The 14,531-nt window shown below is 39.2% G+C and overlaps 1 protein-coding gene across 3 annotated transcripts in view; it reads left to right on the top strand.

The window, feature by feature from the left end:
- The first annotated feature begins 9,686 nt into the window (after nucleotides 1-9,686).
- The window catches only part of LOC117399414 (V-set and transmembrane domain-containing protein 2A-like), a 37,527-nt gene continuing 32,682 nt past the window's right edge, over nucleotides 9,687-14,531 (top strand). For all 3 annotated transcript variants that reach the window (XM_033998544.3, XM_033998542.3, XM_033998543.3), the window contains exons 1-2: nucleotides 9,687-10,070; nucleotides 11,366-11,532. In XM_033998544.3, the coding sequence (XP_033854435.2) occupies nucleotides 9,992-10,070; nucleotides 11,366-11,532 (246 nt within the window). In that variant the 5' untranslated portion in view covers nucleotides 9,687-9,991. The remainder of the gene's footprint in view (nucleotides 10,071-11,365; nucleotides 11,533-14,531) is intronic.

Raw genomic sequence — 14,531 nt, 5'->3', positions numbered from 1 at the left:
AAGTTTGAACTAGGGTGACCACCTTTTCAAAAATGCAAAAACAGGACACCTGCCACTTTTGTAGGGGGGGGGGGGGGGGGGGGTATTATGTATTTACATATTTAATATCGTTTTAACCCTAGTTTGCAATTCTAAAATATTTTCTATACAATGTATAGAAACAAAACAAACACTTGTTGAATCATTTGCACTTTTCCTAATCCATGTGTATAACCTAACAACCTAACCCATTACTCTCTGAATTTGCACAGGTGCTTACTTTTTTTCTGTGGTGAAGTAGGCCTAGTCATATAGGGTCCTTCCTTTACTGACGTAACACTACCAGGTCACTTCAACTTTTAGAGTCAGCCATTTCGCATAAACAAAGAAAACACTGAAATTAAAATATTTTACAAATTGTATTTTGTTTGCTGTTGCCAAAGCAGATCAGTGTCAGGCTATTGGGGAAGATGTGAGTGTAAAAAGTCACATGATAGTGGGACTGTATAGTTTTATATCTTAGATTGGCTATCCAGTGTGTCAGTCATTCTGGGTCTGTGTAAGCCAGTGGTGGCCAATGCACCAAACACTACAGTCTATTTTGGTGGATCTCAACGGGCTCCGCGATTCACCAGTAAGCTATGACCAACAATTATTAGCGGGATTTAATATAATAGTGTCGAATACGTAATAGCAATAATAAAATAACCACAACAACAAAAATGTAACAAACGCTCTACGCTGACTTTTTTTAGGCACATGTGTGCACCTAAAAAAAATTAAAAAAAAACGCACACTGAAACATTTAGGGGCACACAAGAAAAATAAACATTTTTTAACATTGTCAGCTTAAGCAAGGGGAAATCTTTTAGCCACTGTTGGTTGAACTTGTATTTTACAACTGTGAACACGCTGTAACTAACTCGAAGTTCCCTGTTCGCTTTCACCTTCTGACATACCTGCACTGCTCATTTCTTGTAAAGACGCCGACATATGAGTTTGTTATTTTCCTCATCTTAGTTTGACAAACTGTCTGGAAACTAGCAGCCAGCGCATGAAATCAGTTAAATTGGCGGGGTATGGGATTTGTAGTTTTTAATGTGTGATTAACAGTGGGCAGTGAACACCAATAAACTACATTCCCAGAGTACATTACGATTGAGCTATGAGTTTAGATCCGACTGAGGTTTTTTTTGTTTTATACTTTTCATCTGAAAAAATAAAATCACGTTTATTGTTTATAGTCAACCTTTAGAATTTCTAGTCGCATACGTGCGCCTAAATTAAAAAGTACGTTCATAAGCATTTTGTTAGTCTCATATGCAGAAACTGTTGGGATATTTTCATCTGTGCTACTGGACGACACAAAAGGCTCTGCAATTGCCGAGATAAAAACTGTTGCATGTTTATATGCTAGTGCTTGTTCTGATTTGTCCCGAGATCCACCGAAAATCTTTTCCGATCCTCGTATTGGCCACCGCTGGTGTAGGCATTGCAAAATAATGCGGCAGGGGCGGGGCTTTACGCAGATGCTATGGTTTGACTGTGGCACTAAATCTGTAGATTGCACTGTCTATGAATCTAGGACAAATTCTGTCCCGAAGTCTTTTAACTCGGGTCCGGGACTTGAACTTTACATTTAGGGACTGTCCCGTCCAATTAGGGTTTCAACATAAATTTCCATTTGTCTTGAACTTCTAAAAATGGAATTTAGATACTCCTAAAAATAACAAACCTTTGTCTTTAGTCATCTTAAATACCGTGCCTATTTAAACATAGATAGATCACAGTATGTGTTTATGTGTATTTGTACATGTGTGTGCGTGTGTGTGTACTTTTTATCTGCATTTTGTTTGTAAACTGTCAATAATACTACTTGACCACAGTTTTACAGCAACTGATTATGCAGCAAAAGATCTGACCGGTACATCTTATAGCATATATAGTGATAGTTATCATTTAATAAAGACTGAATCAGCAAAACAAAGCACATAAAAAAAAATAATCAACAGTCATATTCATTAATTGCGCAATGCGAATATCGTTTCCTGAATTAATTGTACATGCTAGGTTTCAGATCGATCTTCTAATTCAGAAAAGAGACATCCACTTAGTAGTAGAAAATAACAATTTATTGATATGCCTGATATATTATTGATATGCCTGATATATTATTGATATGCCTGATGGGCACATGAACAATTGGCAAACAATTATGCCGGACATGATAGCCGACAGATACATAATACATTCACATTTATAATTTGTCCATTGGAGCTCGATAGCCGCCCCTATCCTGGCCCAGCTAAGATGAATGCAATACAGTGATTAAGAATGACTCGGCCAGCGGGCAGGACAAGTGGCACTTGATGCCACCTTCCCCCAGATATAAGGCCGCCACCAATTGTTTGCATAATTAACCATCAGCCGTGTTTTTTGAGGAACGTGGTTAATGTCCATTGATAATGTGTAACATTAATTATGCATTTGACCAATAGCCCAGTCCGACGTGATGCAAGAGAGAATATATCTTGTTTGTAATAGTGCATGATGATTACTTTTTCGTCCTGAATGGTTCAAGGAGCTAAGACGCTGCCCAATACTGACAAGCATTATATGTATTTATGATGGATGTGGATGCCAGCGGCAGGACAAGTGGCACTCAGGCCACCTTCCCCCAAAAGAACAAGGCGACCTAAGCCACCCCCACCCTGTAGATCAAAACCACTCCGCGCTCAGGTAAGGAAAAACCCCCTACTCACCAGAAATAGGGGGAAACCTTAGGGAATCCATGGCAGAGGGTTACCCTTCCTCCAGGTTCTAAAATAACGACTCCAATAGTCCATAATTAGCCACATAACATTTTTTGAGCCGATAATAAGTCTGAGACATTCTTTAGAATGTAGAGTTCATATGCACTGGAAGTCCATCTCCCCATAGCCTTGATTAGGTGTGGAGCAATGTTCCTGAAAGCAGCAGAAGTTGCGGCGCCGATCCTGAGCGAATGTCCGGAGTAGTTGTCGGGAGGAAGCCCAGCGCGAAGGAGACACAGATGAAGGTTTCTGGGGTGAGAAACGGGATCCTGGTTGCTGGCCGTCGGACACAGTGACAGATAGCTGGAATTGACGATGGAGATCTCCTATGCAGAGGTCCGAGGATGGGTCGAATGACTGGTTCTGGCATGTGATTTCGCCACATCGTAGGAATCCACATAAGGCCGAGACGAACATTGCTTCCAGAAGGGCATCTTTGTGTGGAGAAAAGCAGCCTGAGAGTAGAGTGTGGATCATGGATTCCAGGACTTCCTTTGTGATAGGCAACTTGGAAGATGAAGGTTTGGAAGCAGTTCATTGAATCCCATGGAAGATGAGATAGGGGAGGGATAGTGATTCCAAACAAACGAGAGTGAAAGTATCGGCGTATGGTGGAAAGGGAGAGATTGCGTTTTAAAAAGCAGTAAGTAATGAATTCTATGATGGAAGATTCAGAAGTAAGGCAGAAGTAAGGAGCAATATTTGATGTAAGACTGCCACCCTGTATTATAAGCGGCTCTGGTGTTTTGTGAGACTGATTGTTTCATTAGATTAACTGCAGATTCAGAGATCTGAATGTTGGGAGGTGATTGATTTAATACAATATGAGGTCCTTGAACCCTGGACATGGATGCGGTAGGAGGTCTCCTGGAAACAGTGCATGGAATGTCTGAAAATTAAAACGAGAGAATCAGCGATTATGTTTTTTGAACCTGGGACGTGATTTGCTTGGATTCTAAGTTTCCCAGCACTGAAACCCAGGTGAGCTTTCTCATAAGCTTCATGTTTGTAGGGGAAAATGATCTGCCCTTATTGATAATAGCTACTGTAGAGAGGTTGTCGCAATTAAATGTTATGACCTTTTTTGACCATTTATGCCCCCAGATTACGGCTGCAACAATAATAGGATACAATTCAAACAATGTTGAAGATTGCTCTATAGAAGGAAGGGATCAGAACTCGGGGGTCCAATTCCTGTAGAACCACTTGGATGGAACCTGAGATAACACCGAAGCCCCAAGAGGGGGCAGCATCGGTAGGGAGACCGAGAGAGTGCAAAAGTAGGTAAATCATTGTAAAATAAGGAAATGCCATTCCAGTTGGAGAGGAGGTGGGACCATAGGTTGATAACGCAATGATATTAACATGGTGTTGTAGTTCGAATATGTAAAATGCTAGTTTTAAAAGATAAGAAACAAATGAACGTCCTTGTGGAATGATCCTTGTAGCAAAATTAAGATGACCCAGTACAGAGAGGAGTTCGCGTTTAGTACAAGATTTTCTGTCCTGAAAGGATTTTAAGACGTCAGAAATTCGATGTAATTTGTCTTCGGGGAGACGTACTTCCATTTTCTTGGAGTCCAGTTCAATCCCGAGGAATTCCAGGCAGGTGGTAGGTCCCAAGGTTTTCTCCTCTGATAGAGGAACTCAGAGTTTGAAAAATGCAGTTCTTAAAATACTAGTAGAACAAGCAGGGGGGCTGATCCTTAAAGTCCACTAATAGAAAGTCTTCTAATAGATGGAACACGGATGGCAATTTGAAATTATTTAGTAGAATCCAACACAATGCTTCAGATAGTGAATTGAAGATGTGAGGACTGCTCCTACAACTGAACGTGAGGCGAACTGAGAAATAAGATTGTTGTTTCCACTGAACTCCAAAGAGATGCCACTGGGAAGGATGAATGGGCATGACTTTGAATGCATCTGTGATATCAGCCTTGGAGAGCCAGGCCCCTTGACCTGCTGTTTTAATAAAATGGATAGCATCATCGATTCTGGTATAGTGTAGAGAAAACTGATCAGGGGGAATTAGGTCGTTAATGCTGGAAACAGAACCTGAATGAGGTGAGGATAGATCGATAATTAGCCTTTTCTTGCCTGAATATTTGCAAGTTGCGACCCCCAGTGGACTAATATGGAATGACGGGAAGGGGGGTTCAGGAAATGGGCCGATCATGAAACCTTTGGAAGTTTCTTTCTTGAGCAAAATATCAACATAATCGGAATTGTTTAGAGCAGATCTTATATTACTGCAAACATGGGAAACAGAGGGAGGAGTTAAGATACCAGTGGGGAAACCATCGTTCAGACCTGAATAATATAACTAAGGAAAACTCTATCTGGGTGATCTATGAGAGCAACTGCCATCGCTACGATATTAATGGTGGTGGACGGAAGGCTTAGTTATTTCTGCGCAGACGCAGTGGGGGCGTGTCTGGGACAGATGCATTTGCTGTGGCTATTGCAGCAGAAACTACAGATGTGGAGAAAAGTACATGGGGAATATGTACAGACGTCCTCATTAAAGTTATTACAGATTTGTCTCCCGCCAGAAAAGAGAACCTGCCTCCCTCATTTGTCGTTAGATTGGGCTGGGTAAATGAGCAGAGAAGGATTATGAGGAACCCGTGACTGGCGAGGTAAATTTACTGAAAACTGAGGTTGGAAGGAACTACAGCTTGGAACTACTGCCGAAACATGGGATTGCATTTGCTGGTTTAAAGTGGATTGGGCTGAAAGGGGGCAGAGGTTAGTTCTGTGAAAGCTGGAGCTGCAAACCATACAAGTAAAAACTTTCAGGCCGGCAAAGTGGCAACAAAACAGATAATTGTCTAAGATGCCCCAGTTAACGCTGATATTAAATTGTTTCAGAACTGCAGCGTCCTTAGCTGAAAAAGATTTGTGATAGTTGTAAAAAGCTGAAACTCTGTATCTCATAGACAAATCGGTCACAAGGCTAAGATAGACATCCAACTCCTGATGGCGCATGGGAAATGCATCACAGAGAATGTCTCTGTACATTCTAAATGCAGTAACAAATTCTGCCAAAGTAAGTTTTTTGAACAACCGGGGGTCTGGATTTTAAAACAATGGATACTTCTCCACAGTCTAACACTCTGTTATCATGCACTTCGAGGGAACAGATAAGCAAAAGAACTAGATTTATGTCCCTACCTTCTTGAATTTGTGTACTTTGTCTTCTTGAGTTTTCTGGAGACTAAGGCTGGTCTGGGCAGCGGGGAAGCTGGGTTGTGGGAATCGGAGCTGGCTACTGCTGTAGAAAGATTAAAAGAAGGGCTGGAATTGAGTGGGCTTGAACAGGGCGCAGCAGCGGGAAGCTGAGATGTAGTCGCAAGGAAAGCCGATGCAGAAGTATCAAGAGGTACGGGATGGCGTTCAAGGTAGGAAAGACTGAAGCTTGTATTGTTTGCAGGGCTTGGAGGATGTCTGTGTTGGAGACGGAGCTGGCATGAATGGGGGACTTTAAGATGTCGGGGGAATCCGGACTGGGCTGCTTGAACGGTGGAGGCCTTGCCAAACGGAGACGGGACCGGAGACTTGGAGGTTGATGCTTCGGATTGATTTAGCAAGGAGATGGGATCCTCACGGGAAGCACCAGCGCTGTAAGAAATGTTCCTGGAGTACAGAGTACTGAGAAGCCAAGGAATATTCCATGACTGATATTTCATTTTATTTTAAATGTTATACAGTTTCATAACTGCTGTATGGTTACTGACTCAGGTACAGTACATGATTGTACAGTTCGGCCTTCATCACCAACATTGCTTGTAGGCTTGAAACTGATTGGTCCATCGCGATTCACGGTGTCCATGGAAACATAAGCCCAGAAACTAAATGCCCTCAGAGAAGGAATGTTTTACTTGACTTACATACAAATGAATTGTGGAAATTGCCACTATTTTACTGGAAGAAAATAAACATTTTGAATACTATCCACTGGAACATACGAGCACTGTAAACTACTTTTTTTTCCTTTTTGAAATTTCTGCATTGTGTGTTTCACAGATAGTGAAGGTTAGGTTGCACAGTATTAACAAGATGCAATGTGTGATACTGCAGCTGTCACTACATAAAAAAAAGATGGTTTTCATAAAGTCGTATCTGGTTTATATAGATTACATTCCAAAGTACTGTTATTTTAGTAACACTCCTGTAGTATGTTAAACTTGCTGTAGGCTTGTTGTGAATGCTGTTGTGTTTATTTTTTTTTCTCTCTTGACGCTGCCAAGGCGTGCCAGGGCTAGTAGCCCTGTGTGTCACAAGTTCACAGCCCCTGCATTAGAAAGACAGCAACAATTACAGAGCAAAAAATAAGTCAAACTAAATAATCGTGTTTGGGGGGGGTGGAGTGAAAATATACGTGGGCAGTACAATCATCGATATTTATTCGAACAATTATATTTTGTGTGCCCAGTTAATCAATTGCTATTTAGAGGTTTAACTGACAGCCCTAGCCTGGACATGCAGTAATGATCCTAGCTATGCACCTTTAAGGTTTGGGGGCTCTTGAGAGACTGACGTCAAACTTCACCTCCTGAGTGTGTGTAATGAAGAGAGTTGAACAAGTAGGGCATGGCAGTTAATAGTTGTGCAGGGATATTAGAAGATTATAAACACAAGCAACCACAGGCGGCCATCATCAGTTAAGACGAACAACATACAGCTCTGCAGATAACACAAGAGACATCCCTCATCATGGTCCACTAGGTGTATGAGGCCTACTGCCATGCCAGTGTGTTGGGGGTTGTGTATATCTGGGCACTGCTTATGCAGGTCTAGTAGAAGACAGATGCATAATAGACTGGCACTGTACCTCTGTGAATTCCACTGCCATGACCAATGTCTAGTGTGGCATCCACGTTAGATGTGCGTCAGTTTGTTTGGACAGGCACAGGACAATCTTTGAGACAATGTATGGAATTACATGACAACGAAATGTATTACTTTTCAAAGTTCTACATTTTATATTGCTGTGTATACAGAGAATTACACTGTCGCTGACAAACTGGCAAAGCATACCTTTAATGCACTACTGTATTCTGTTTGAAGAGCAAACATTCTGCTCTTTTCACAGCCTTTGTTTTCACCTCGGTTGGAACAATTAAGTCTCACCATTTGAGGAATGTCCAAATATAACCTACCTCCTACTGTCATTTTATATAGTGCGCTATAAATAGAATTCAAGCAAAATTGACATCCTTCTGGTTTATTTTGTACAGTAAAAGTGTCAATCCATGCATTTTAAAAGTAAACCCACTCTTTCTTTTATTGAGATGTTTATTTATATAAATATAATTCTATGTACCAAAGCTGGTGATTGTTGGTGGTTGAGTACAGCAGATATGTAACTCCTAATCAAACAGATTCTTATTTGAAATTCAGATTTTTTGGGGGGGATATATAAACCACTAATGAAGTTATGTGCCCAAGTGGACTTTTAGGACCCGATGTGTTAACAGATACGTCATAGGTTTGAGTGATATTTGGAAAAAATAAAAATAGATGTGCAAACCTGTCAACATTGAGTTTTCAAAATAAGGGAGCTTTTGTAAACTGCAATCATAGTGGCCTGAATTGAAGTGAATACCAGCATAAGACAAAGGCATACTATTCCACAATATTACTTAGTAGAATGTTAGGCTGTGATACCGTGCTCCTTCTAATTGCTTTTAAAAAGGAAACCTATCAAAACAGAAAAACAACCATGACATGCTTCATAATCCAATTCTCTCTTGGCCGCTGTGGTTTGTATTGTACTGTACTGTAGTAGGAGGCTGATTTGGCAGCAGCAAATAAACAGATCCACTGTGTAGTTGATTTTGCAGGACAGCAAAGCATACAGTTGGTGTTGTTACTTTCATTACACAACAAATCTTAGATTGTACTGCACATTGACCTCAAAAGGACAAGCTATGGCACTTTATAACAAGAAAAAAAAATAATTAAATAAGCCCATTATACATTTAAAAAAAAAGCCAAAATATACAACAAAGTGGTTTTGCAATGTCATATGTGGCGGAGCAATAATACACTGTCAGTAACATTTCATTGTCAACTACCATCTATTTTAAATGAACACACTATTGCTGTATATAAACACATGAATCAATCAATCTTAATTTCTAAAGCAATGTTGATGCTGAAATTGTAATTGAAACGCGTTTCACTGTGTGTGTGACTTTTAGACTGTCCTGCAATACTTTGCAATATGTGGTCGGGGAACATGTCTACTACAGATTTGCTGAACTATTCACAACATGTAAAGGTTTCTGCATATGTAGCTTTCTTGATCTCTGTTTTTCCTTTGGCAAGGAACGTTTTAATGAATTGAAGCGCAGGTTTTCTGAGCATCACTCACTGCCTTTTTGGTGTTAATGTGATCTCTCGTGCTTACCACAAACACAATTATTGCTCCAGTCCAATGTCCGACCGTTAAAATAAATCAGTCATGCATAGAGTACAGAAAGTATGGCTTTTTACAACGTTGCTTAAGATTATGTGAGTATATGTCGTTGTCCAAGAAGCTTGAAATTTGCATCAATATATTGATTGTCAAGTATGTGAACTTGCCTGGCGCACTGAATGCGTGCCTGCCACAGGGCTCCCCTGGGTCCTAAACCGTGTTAGGTACAGACAGGGACTGAAACCACAGACCGTACATGACTTTTGCACAAATTAAAGGTTTGCTGACATAAATGGGTTTTAACAATAGAGCTTTGAGCAAAATACGGGAGAAAAGCTGTCCCGGGAGTTGTCTGGGAGAAGTGTCCAAATAAGAGAGAGTTGACAGGTCTGCATGATGGGTAGTATATGTTGGTTTTCTGTGGGCTGCTCTCTCCAATGTGAAGCTTTTCAGCGCTCAGAGTGGGCAGTGAGCACGCAATAGGGAGCTAGCTGCAGACTGACATTTCATCAGCAGCCACGTACCGAGAGCAAGGAAGAGAGCCTAGCTTATTATTACGGTATATATTTCACAACACCTAAGGCAGGCAACACAGTTGCAAGTCCTGCTTATTGAACCCATACGCTTTAAAAACTTTCATACGCGTTCCTGTAGCAGCATGTCACATATTTGGCATTCAGTATCAATAATCAGCCGTATTGCATCAGTATAATTTGCTTAGCTGTTTTGGAAAACCGATTTTAATACCCAATGTGATATTTCCTCGTTTGGAATGATGTGGACCTTTCACGACTGTATTGGATTTGTTTTCTTTTTCAGTTTCTACATTCAGTTGGGGTTTTCGTCTCAAGGTAGGGAGTCTTTAATACCTATGAATCCGTTTTAAAGAAAGAAAGTTGAAAATAGCACGAAGCTGTAAAGAAATGTTAGCATAGCATTTGAAAATAGCACAATTATTGTAATGTATTTATGTATTTATTTATTGTGTTACTTATTAAAATAAACTACCGTATAATGATAGCCAACGCTAAATCATTCAATACCTGCATTGGAAAATAACCAAAAGAAAACATATACCGGTAATACAATTATTGGCTCAAGTAAAAATGCATTGCATTAACTGCAGGTTGTAGAAGCACATATTTTAGTAATCTAAAAGGGTTGCCACAATACAAAACCGCTAGTAGATTGACAAAAACAAAACAAAACAAAACAAAAAAACAGTAACTGTTGAATGCAAACTGAAGGATATCATTGTTTCATAAAGTGTGTTTTCAGTTAGTCGTAATCACCATCGTCTACATTGCCTACGTATTTCTTTTCTTTTATTCTTTTGGTTACAAAAGGTTAAATTCTTTGAAGAAACAGTAAGCGCGACTCGCATTCAAAGCAGATCAGCCGAGACTGGGTTGCTTTGTGCTTTGACTTTTGAGGGCTGCAGTTATTTTTCAGGACGCTGGACAGCGGTGTTGTAAATAAATTGCAGTTTTCTCATAAATGTAACCTTAACACTAAAAAAATCACATTGAAAACTAGCACGTACTCCTTTAGTATGTGGTGATGTTCTTTATCTGTAGTCTTCTCTTTATAACGGTAAAGCTAATTCTATATTTGCAGGAAGTCCGCGTATCTATAATATTTACATTAATTCAACATTCAACTCGATTACTTATGACTTGACCGCAATACTTGTTTTGAACGTTTGAAATCTAAATTATTTATTATCTGGGCTGCAAAAACGTGCAATTTAGGGCGATAGAAGAGATCGATTTGTAACAGAAATTGCATTTTTAAAAACGTATTTATTTGGTCAAATACTGACTTTTCAACTCTGCAATCATTCATTATAATACTCCAACATACAGCTCACCACAGAGCAGACAGTATTAGGAAGCAGGTACAAAAACACCAGTTCATCAACTTTAGTATATGGGACACAATGAATCTTAACCTGTGTCGCAGACTGCTGTAGGTGATCACAGCACAAGTGGTCAGTAACTGAAAGCTATAGACTTGTTCAAGAATCACAGAGGCGAACCTGTACAATATTAGACGTTATTTAGATTTTTGCTACATGTATTTAGATCTATGATATTAAACGGGTAAATGGATATTAAGTCAATATGTTTTGTTTTAATATCTGCAGCAAAGTTCACCGAACTACCAACAAATGTAACAGCAAAAGAAGGTCAAAACATAGAGATGTCATGCGCTTTCCAAAGTGGACTGTCACCAGTCTATCTGGAGATTCAGTGGTGGTTTATAAGAACGCCAGAGGAACAAATCAACAGTGAAGAGGTTGCTGGGACTCAGGTACTGTAGAAAAAACACTTGTAGCAAACTAATAACCCATATTGTTATCTTTTACCACATCTTTCTAATTATGGTTTATGAATAGTGATGTAAATGTTGGTACACACCAGTGGATCCTTTTTTTTTAATATTACAAAACATACTGTATGGGCAGCTATGTTATTATTTTAATATATCCTTATCTTATACTTCGTAACATCGAATCAATACACACATTAACTGTCTTTAAACATTGTGTTATAATGCAATTGATGTGCCCTATTTGAGGTGTTGTTTCTTTCTATAAGGTTGAAGTCTTTACACATTACATACACATACAGTGTTTGGACTTTTGTGGGTATAATGTGGGTAATCATTTTGCCTCAGATATCTGTCTACACTGCCTAAAAAAACACTAATTGTTCCAGGTTCATACTCACTGCTATCCCGTTTTTTATATACAATTGACAGGAATGTCTTTCATTTCGCGTTCCTCTCCAGTTTGAGATAGGAATGAACGAGTGCTACAAATTTAACTTTTTTCAATGTATTCTCATATCGTTGTTCATAAATGAACATTTCATTACTATTCTGGGTGTTGTCGAGTGATTGAACACAAGGCATTTTGTGTTTGAAAGTGGAGGAATATGCCATTTTGACGTCACTACTGTGCTATTGTGTAAGCAATAAGAAACAACAGGGTGTTGGTTGTGCTAGAATAACCGCACGCCGAGAGGCGTAGTGGGAGGCCATAGATCATGTGCCTTTAGCCCTGGAAGTGCGGTTATTCCAGCACAACCAACACCCTGGAGTGTCTTATTGCGCTTATAAAATGGGCTACTAGTTTTTAGAAATAAAGATATAGACACATTTTTATTTAAAATTGAATATAGGTTTATTGTTGCCTAAATATATTACTACGCTAGGAAAAATAGTTCCAATAAATGTAATAGTTCCAATGAATTTAATAGATAAACAAATTATTTTTAATACTAAATTCAAATAAATGAAATAAATTATCAGAATATTTTCAGTATTTCTCTCATGAAGTTGACTGTACCAGGGAATGTATAGTTTTCTAAATTAAATGGCTGGTTACACAGTTGGACAGATTGTGCAGTAGGTGGCACTGTTTGGTGAGTACAGGAGTTTGTTTCTGCCTTTTTTTTTTACGAGTTGACGATGGTACTCCATAGAGGATGTAACTCCAGGACTTCCTGTCTTTCTCAACTGGTGCCCAATAACTTATAAAATGGGTGGGGAGATATCTGCGTCCTGAGTACCAATGACTTATGTTTGTTTAAGTGTGTTTGGGTCAGCAGGGTGATGTTGTGACTTGTCTTTTTGTTGTCGCGTGTAAGTTTTGAGGACAGAAATGAAGACACTGTTTGCTGTTTTAAAGTGGGTATCTGAAATTAGGTTTATAGATCGTCCAACTGTGGGACAATTTTTAAAAAATGATTCAGGCCAGCTCGCAAGCTTGTGGAGCTGCTAACTGAATACTGTGTGCCAGCTGATGTTATCACTTCTTAAAACTGTGTTTATTTCAGTCTTAGATGCAGTTTTCCAGTCCATATTATTTTTTGTTTGTGCTGACTAAACTGACACAGCCCAAGCGGTTACTTTTAGTATTCCGCTCTTCAATTGTATTAATTTCAGCAGTACTGAGAGAGAGGAGTCATGTAGTACTCACGGTTTCATATTTTTCCTGACCTTTTTTTAAAAATGATTACTGTTGGTGCCGTTACCAAACTGTTGTGGTCTAAATCCTCCAGAAATGTGTGGATTCGCCAAACAAGTTAAAATTTACATGGAGGAAGTCTGACATGGTATTATTATTTTGTTTTTATTGGGGAAAAAATGGCATCCAATTCAGAATTCATTTTTAAACGTTCTTAAACGCTTGGCACAATAATATCTGTTTGTAAAAAGTTGCTGGGACTTGTTTTTACCCGTTGGTTGTACTGTGGAAAGCCTATCAGCCAATCAGAAAGCAGATATCTCCCAACCCATTTTATAAGCCTTTCTTAATGGCTCAGGATGCAAAAATAGCCTTATTTCATGTATGTTATATATATATATATATATATATATATATATATATATATATATATATATGCAATAACAGAACAGTGAAAAAAAAGAAAATGTAATTTGAAGCCAGATCATTTATGTGTAGTTTCTAAGTCTCACCAAAAGAACGAGCTAGTGTCCCTGCTCATGCTATGGAATACCCAAAAAAGTCAGCTGTTTTCAGGAATGCTGCTTCAAAATGACAGGATGCCTCCCCCTGTGTTTATTACAACACAGCCGTGATTAGAGTGCTTCAAGCATTTTCTATTTTGTCAGAGAGATGAAAAAACAAGTCAGTGGGGCAGGTGTCCTCATTTGTCCTGATTGTATTTGTAGGCTGCCCGTACCCTGCAGTTGCATGGGAGTTTGGCATCTAGTTATCATTTATTGCAAAGGAAAGAAAACTATTTTTGGTGAAAGCTTGCATTTCCTGTTGTTTTATTTGAGGAAGACAAGCCCCATCTTTTAACACAAATCAAATAGATGTCTATTTTTTGTACCTGAATAACTTATTCTATTTTAACTTTCTGTAGCCAGTACAACATTATAAAATAAACATAATAAACATGCCGTCCTTGATGTAACGTGGTCCCACTGGCATTGTGCTTTAGATTGAAAACACCTTTGCATAGCATATGAAAGAATCTGAATGATACCTTGATTCAGATTGTGGTCTCCTTGCTTTCAAGATGATTCAGTCTGTGGATGAAGTGAAGGGGCACACAGACTTGTTAAGAGCCTTGACTTTGGCCCTGTGTATGGATAATACAGGCCAGGGGTCTCCAACCCTGGTCCTGGAGAGCTACTGGGGCTTAAGGTTTTCATTTCAACCAATCTCTGTTACTTAATTGAGCCAATTATTGGCTTAATTAGTCAAGATTAACAGGTGTTCCAGATGTTTAAACATTGATGGTGTAAAGACACCGATAAAACCTGCTGGATAGGGG

Source organism: Acipenser ruthenus, chromosome 4 (genome assembly GCF_902713425.1).
Source record: "Acipenser ruthenus chromosome 4, fAciRut3.2 maternal haplotype, whole genome shotgun sequence".
NCBI classification, from domain to species: Eukaryota; Metazoa; Chordata; class Actinopteri; order Acipenseriformes; family Acipenseridae; genus Acipenser; species Acipenser ruthenus.
The sequence above is the reverse complement of the archived record's forward strand: the minus strand, read 5'-3'. Positions and strand labels throughout refer to the sequence as shown.